The 6,686-nt window shown below is 63.0% G+C and overlaps 1 protein-coding gene across 1 annotated transcript in view; it reads left to right on the forward strand.

Annotated features, from left to right (window-relative positions):
- Positions 1 to 6,675, forward strand: part of KAT2A (K(lysine) acetyltransferase 2A) — an 8,275-nt gene extending 1,600 nt beyond the window's left edge. The window contains exons 2-17 of the mRNA XM_014959073.1: positions 37 to 182; positions 485 to 574; positions 701 to 882; positions 1,133 to 1,324; positions 1,471 to 1,577; positions 2,567 to 2,674; positions 2,767 to 2,903; positions 3,237 to 3,445; positions 3,529 to 3,655; positions 3,925 to 4,035; positions 4,120 to 4,263; positions 4,485 to 4,599; positions 4,706 to 4,742; positions 4,928 to 4,991; positions 5,187 to 5,271; positions 5,574 to 6,675. Of these exons, the coding sequence (XP_014814559.1) occupies positions 37 to 182; positions 485 to 574; positions 701 to 882; positions 1,133 to 1,324; positions 1,471 to 1,577; positions 2,567 to 2,674; positions 2,767 to 2,903; positions 3,237 to 3,445; positions 3,529 to 3,655; positions 3,925 to 4,035; positions 4,120 to 4,263; positions 4,485 to 4,599; positions 4,706 to 4,742; positions 4,928 to 4,991; positions 5,187 to 5,271; positions 5,574 to 5,767 (2,048 nt within the window). The 3' untranslated portion in view covers positions 5,768 to 6,675. The remainder of the gene's footprint in view (positions 1 to 36; positions 183 to 484; positions 575 to 700; positions 883 to 1,132; positions 1,325 to 1,470; positions 1,578 to 2,566; positions 2,675 to 2,766; positions 2,904 to 3,236; positions 3,446 to 3,528; positions 3,656 to 3,924; positions 4,036 to 4,119; positions 4,264 to 4,484; positions 4,600 to 4,705; positions 4,743 to 4,927; positions 4,992 to 5,186; positions 5,272 to 5,573) is intronic.
- Positions 6,676 to 6,686: the final 11 nt, after the last annotated feature.

The following is a 6,686-nucleotide window of genomic DNA, read 5'->3' on the forward strand; positions in this document are numbered from 1 at the left end:
CCCCGGGGTCTCACTGTGGCTTTCTCTCTGCCCCAGCGGACCATGTGTCCCACCTGGAAAACGTCTCTGAGGAGGAGATCAACCGGCTGCTGGGCATGGTGGTGGACGTGGAGAACCTCTTCATGTCGGTGCACAAGGAGGAGGACACGGACACCAAGCAGGTGTATTTCTACCTGTTCAAGGTGCGTCTGGGGCTGGGCACGTTGTGTGGGGTCCCTCAGCATCATGGGGAGCTGGGGCTGCTCTCCTGCTCCGTGTCCTCTGCCTGCTCCCCCGGGGAGCCGTGGGGCTGTGACCTGTCCTACCAGTCCAGCAGGGGCCTGAAATGCCCACCCTGTGCTGGGGGTGACTGCTCTGCTGGGCTTGAGTTCTCCTGGGAGGGGGGTTCCTCCCCCTGTGCTCCAAGGTGGACGCTGGCACCTCCTTGGCTCCATGTGCCTGGTTCCTGGGGCATCCATAACCACGTCCCACGGTGTCCTCCCAGCTCCTGCGGAAGTGCATCCTGCAGATGAGCCAGCCTGTGGTCGAGGGGTCCCTGGGGAGCCCCCCCTTCGAGAAGCCAAACATTGAGCAGGTGAGGCCTCTGCCAGGCTCACGCCTCGCGCTGAGGACTTGTCCCGTTCTGCTGCTCTTGCATGGTCCCCTCCTTCTCCGGGGGGGCAGCACCCCTCGCCTTTCCACAGCCCCTTCCTCTCCCCAGGGAGTCCTGAACTTCGTGCAGTACAAGTTCAGCCACTTGCCACCCAAGGAGCGACAGACCATGTACGAGCTCTCCAAGATGTTCCTGCTCTGCCTCAACTACTGGAAGCTGGAGACGCCGTCCCAGTTCCGGCAGCGCTCCCAGAACGACGATGTGGCCACCTACAAGGTCAACTACACGAGGTGAGGGCGGGAGGAGGTCCGAGCCAGCCAGCCAGGGGTCTGCCCCTTCTGTCACCCTGGTGTGGGGCTGATCCTTGGCTCCTGGGGTCTTCACCTCTCCCAGGTGAGGAGAGCAGGCGTCTGGTGGGGAGGCAGCTTCCAAATGATGTTGGCCATGACCCCCTCCAGATACCTCCTCCCCTCATCCCTGCTCCCAGGAGGGATGAGGATGCTCTGGGGTGGCTGGTCCCAGCGTGTTCCTGTCCCGTAGGTGGCTGTGCTACTGCCACGTCCCGCAGAGCTGCGACAGCCTCCCCCGCTACGAGACCACCCATGTCTTTGGGCGCAGCCTCCTCAAGTCCATCTTCACGGTCACCCGTCGGCAGCTGCTGGAGAAATTCCGGGTGGAGAAGGACAAGCTGGTGCCGGAGAAGCGGACACTCATCCTCACCCACTTCCCCAAGTAGGTGCCCGACGTGGGGATGGCTGCTCCGTGGGGGGTGCTCCCTCCCTGGGGGGCAACTCCTACACCAAGTGTGATGCCCCGTGCTCCCCACGGCGAGCGGAGCTGTGGGGCTGTGCGTGCCCTGATGGGCTGCTCCCTGCCAGGTTCCTGTCCATGCTGGAGGAGGAGATCTACGGCGAGAACTCTCCCATCTGGGAGGCCGATTTCACCGTGCCAGCCGCAGAGGGTGCCCAGTTGGTGTCTCGTCCAGGTATCTCAAGGGGCAGCTCCCCCAGCTCGGGGGCTGTAGGATAAATCCTCAGGAGGATAGGGAAGCCCTACAGAGGGACCTAGATAGATTGGATCACTGGGCCAAGATCAATGGGATGAGTTTCAACAAGGGCAAGTGCTGGGTCCTGCACTTGGGCCACAACAACCCCCTGCAGCGCTACAGGCTGGGGGAAGTGTGGCTGGAGCTGCTTGGAGGAAAGAGACCTGGGGGTTCTAGTTGACAAATGGCTGAATATGAGCCGGCCGTGTGCCCAGGGGGGCAAGAAAGCCAATGGCATCCTGGCTTGTATCAAAAATAGTGTGACCAGCAGAAGTAGGGAGGTGATTGTGCCCCTGTGCTCAGCACTGGGGAGGCCACACCTCGAGTATTGTGTCCAGTTTTGGGCACCTCAATCCAAGAGAGATCTTGAGGTGCTGGAGCGAGTGCAGAGGAGGGCAACGAAACTAGTGAAGGGCCTGGAGAACAAATCATATGAAGAGCGGCTGAAGGAGCTGGGGCTGTTTAGTGTGAGGAAGAGGAGGCTGAGGGGAGACCTCATCACTCTCTACAACTACATGAAAGGACACTGTAGAGAGGTTGGCGCTGGTCTCTTCTCACAGGTAATTAGTGACAGAACGAGAGGGAACGGCTTCAAGCTCCAACAGGGGAGGTTTAGATTGAACATTAGGAAGGAATTTTTCACCAAAAGAGTGGTCGGGCATTGGAACAGGCTGCCCAGGGAGGGGGTGGAGTCCCCATCCCTGGTTGTGTTTAAGGGCCGTTTAGATGCAGTGCTGAGGGACATGGTGTAGGGGAGGACTTTGTAGAGTAGGGGAGATGGTTGGACTCGATGATCCTAAAGGTCTCTTCCAACCTCAATGATTCTATGATAAAGGGCTGAGGTGTGGGTGAGCCGGTGGCGGTGGCTGGGCTGCCACAGCCTGGCGAGGGGCTTTCTGGCAGCCACGGGCATCGCTGGTCTCTTCCAGCCGCCGTCAGCACCGTGGCTGTGCCCACCACCCCGCTCTTCAGCAAGAAGCTCAGCAACAGCAGCTCTGCCGCCAGCATGGACGCCAGCACCCCCGAGCCCCTGCCAGGTAGGGGCCAGTGTGTGCCCGGTGCTGGAGCTGGCACCTTCCTTGGCACCTCCTGGTGCTGGATGTGCCGCTCTGCTCCGCTCCCTCCCCAGGGGAGAAGCGGAAACTGCCCGAGAGCCTGACGCTGGAGGATGCCAAGCGGATCCGCGTCATGGGAGACATCCCCATGGAGCTGGTGAACGAGGTCATGCTGACCATCACGGACCCCGCTGCCATGCTGGGCCCTGAGGTATGGGGTGGGGGGCACTGAGGTGGCACCGAGGCTCTCCAGGGCCCACTGCTTTCCTGGTGTGCTTGAGACCTGGCTGGGTACCCCCACGGAGGGTTGTGTGGGGGCAAGATCACAGAGAGAGTGGTCGGGCATTGGAACAGGCTGCCCAGGGAGGTGGTTGAGTCACCGTCCCTGGCTGTGTTTAAGGGACGTTTAGATGCGGTACTGAGGGATGTGGTGTAGGGGAGGACTTTGTAGAGTAGGGGAGATGGTTGGACTCAATGATCCCAAGGGTCTCTTCCAACATCAATGATTCTATGATTCTAAGTGAAATCCCCCCGTGCTCTCCAGACCAGCCTGCTGTCGGCCAACGCGGCGCGGGATGAGACGGCCCGGCTGGAGGAGCGACGCGGCATCATCGAGTTCCACGTCATCGGCAACTCCCTCTCGCAGAAGTCCAACAAGAAGATCCTGATGTGGCTGGTGGGGCTGCAGAACGTCTTCTCCCACCAGCTGCCCCGCATGCCCAAGGAGTACATCACTCGCCTCGTCTTCGACCCGTGCGTGGCTGGGGGGGCATTGGGGAGGGGGGGGTGCTGGTGTTGGGGGTCTCCCCTCTCACCCTTGGCCCTGCTGCCCGCAGGAAGCACAAGACCCTGGCACTGATCAAGGATGGCCGAGTGATTGGGGGCATCTGCTTCCGCATGTTCCCCACCCAGGGCTTCACGGAGATCGTCTTCTGTGCCGTCACGTCCAACGAGCAAGTGAAGGTGGGAGTGGGGAGGTGGGTGGGGGGCACAGTGTGGCATGGGGGTGCCTGGCAGCACAGAGAGGGGGCTGTAGATTGGGGAGGAGCGAAGCAGTGAGGGACAGGATGGTCTGGTTGTAGCTGGGACAGCACAGGGGTGTCCCAGCCCCTGGGGTAGCCAGACCTGCTCACAACTAGCCCAGCCTTCCAGCTGCCTGTGTCCATGGATGGGAGGGGGCTGATTTGGGCTGCCTGGCGGGGGGGGTCCTTGTCTCACGGCGGCTCCCCCAGGGCTACGGGACGCACCTGATGAACCACCTGAAGGAGTACCACATCAAGCACAACATCCTCTACTTCCTCACCTACGCGGATGAGTATGCCATCGGCTACTTCAAGAAGCAGGTGGGCTCCTTGCCCCCGGTGGCCCCCCCTTAGGCCCCCCCACCCTCCAGTTCCCCCTCTCTACACCTGCTCCCTCCCTCCTAGGGCTTTTCCAAGGACATCAAGGTCCCCAAGAGCCGCTACCTGGGCTACATCAAGGACTACGAGGGGGCGACGCTGATGGAGTGTGAGCTGAACCCCCGCATCCCCTACACTGAGCTCTCCCACATCATCAAGAAGCAGAAGGAGGTACGTCCCTGTGTGCTGAGGGGGGGGCTCTGCCCCTGGAGACAGGGTAGGGGGGTGGGATATCCCTTGGGGATGTCCCTCGAATCATCCCTGGGAGCAGGCTGGTGGAGCAGGGAGGGGACGCTGGTGGCCAGGGCTGGCTCTGGACCCCCCCGGGGACCTGTCAATCCTGGTTTGTGTCCCTGGAGCACCCCTGCTCACCTCCCCCCTTCCCACTGCAGATCATCAAGAAGCTGATTGAGCGGAAGCAGGCCCAGATCCGCAAGGTCTACCCCGGCCTGACCTGCTTCAAGGAGGGTGTGCGGCAGATCCCCATCGAGAGCGTCCCCGGCATCCGTGAGTGCTGTGGTTGGGATGGGACGAGCTGCCTGGCAGGAGGGCTCCATCCTCCCTCCCCCGTGACTCTGGGGCAGCCGTGGTGACATCTACCCTTCATTTCCAGGAGAAACAGGGTGGAAGCCGCTGGGGAAGGAGAAGGGGTGAGTGCTGCAGGGGGGATGGCGGGTGTCTGGCTGTGAGGGTTAAGCCCTGGTTGCTCCACACTCCTGGTGGTGGCCCAGAACTGGGCTGGGGAGGTGGGAGCACTGGGCTGGGGAGCTGGGAGTGCTGGGATGGGGAGAGTCTGCCCACCCTGGACTGATGGGCTCTGATTTTTGTCCTGCAGAAAAGAGCTGAAGGACCCGGACCAGCTCTACAACACCCTGAAGAACCTCCTGGCCCAGATCAAGGTGTGGAAGGAGGGGACCCTCCGCTCTGGGGTCCTTGTTCCCCCAACAGCCCTCGGAGCTGCCTCTTCTGGGCTCTGCTCTGGAGGGAGATGGAGTGACCCAGGCGCGGGGGGAGCTGGACCCCCGTGTGTGGGGGCTGGACCCCTGTGTGTGGGGGCTGCCTGTGCTCGCTGCTGTAACCTGTCTCCCCCCCAGACCCACCCCAGCGCGTGGCCCTTCATGGAGCCGGTGAAGAAGTCGGAGGCGCCAGATTATTATGAAATCATCCGCTTCCCTATCGGTAGGGGGGTGTGCCTGGGGCTGGATGGCAGAGGGAGGGCTGCAGACCCCCTGTCTGGGGGGGTCTGTGCTGGGGAGGGGGTGTCACAGCTGGGGGTTAGGGGAGCTGGGAGATGGTCCAGAAGAGATGGATGAGTTGGGACCCTCGGTTGGTGTCCAGCGTCGTGGCTGGGGGTTAGGGGAGCTGGGAGATGGTCCAGAAGAGAGGGATGAGTTGGGACCTTCGGTTGGTGTCCAGCGTCACGGCTGAGGGGTGCAGAGGCCTAAGGGGGGGGTCCTGATCCTTCCCTTCCCCTCCCCCAGACCTGAAGACCATGACCGAGCGCCTGAAGAACCGCTACTACGTCACCAAGAAGCTCTTCATCGCCGACCTGCAGCGCATCATCACCAACTGCCGCGAGTACAACCCCCCCGACAGCGACTACTGCAAGTGTGCCAACACCCTGGAGAAGTTCTTCTACTTCAAGCTCAAGGAGGGGGGGCTCATCGACAAGTAGGGGAGCTGGCCTGCCCCCCCTTGTCCACTGTCCCCCCCCTACCCCCTCAGGAGGGACAAGGGCTGCCCCGTGGGACTTGGCCCCCCTCCGTGGGTGGTGGTCGCTGGAGGGTTGTTTGCTGCTGAGCAGCTTGGGGGGAACTGAGCCTTCCCTCTGGGGGGGGGTGAGGGGAGCAGGGGGTGCCTGGTGCTTTTACCCCCGAGCTGCCTCTCCTGGGGGGTGTGAGCAGTGGGGCTGGAGCTGCCTCACGGGGCTCTGCCCGGGGCTGGGGTCCCTGCCTTGTCCTGGGGGCTGGGAGCCCCCCCCTGGCACCAGCACTTCCCTCCTCCCCAGGGCTGTGCCTTCTGCCCCGGCTCCGTGACAGGGCAGGGGCACACAAGTGCTTTGGTTTTCTGCTTCCGTCCACGCACGGGCAGCCCCTGCCCCTCTTCTTGAATGTACGGTGGGGCTCAGCCCTGCCTGCCCCCGGGCTGCTCGTAGCCCAGGGTCCTGCTGTGGGGTGGGGGGGGTGCTCTGCCCCTGCACCCCTCAGCTCCTGCTGCCTCTCTCGGCTCTTTCCACCCCCATCCTGGGGGGACAGATCTGTCCCCAGCCCTCCCTCTGTCCCGGGGGGTCCTGGCCATGCTCCCTGCCCCTCACCTGGGGGGGGGGCAATGAGGGCTGGGCTGCCCTGACTGCTTCTCCAGCTCCTGGGGTGGGGGGGGTGCCCGTTCCCCTGCTCTCCCCCAGCCTGTGGGGTCGGTTCCTGCTTCTCTCCCCCCTCCTTGCACCTCCCAGGCCCTGTTTTCGCCCCCCCCCCAGCACCTCCTTGGGGGTGCTGGGCTGGTGAGTGCCTGACCCCAGCACTGACTTGTCCCCCCCCCTCACTTGGTCGCCTGCTCCTTGCCCCCCCGTGTTGCCATCGCTGTGTGGGTGCTAG

The sequence above is a fragment of the Calidris pugnax genome, unplaced genomic scaffold (genome assembly GCF_001431845.1).
Source record: "Calidris pugnax isolate Ruff unplaced genomic scaffold, ASM143184v1 scaffold341, whole genome shotgun sequence".
NCBI classification, from domain to species: Eukaryota; Metazoa; Chordata; class Aves; order Charadriiformes; family Scolopacidae; genus Calidris; species Calidris pugnax.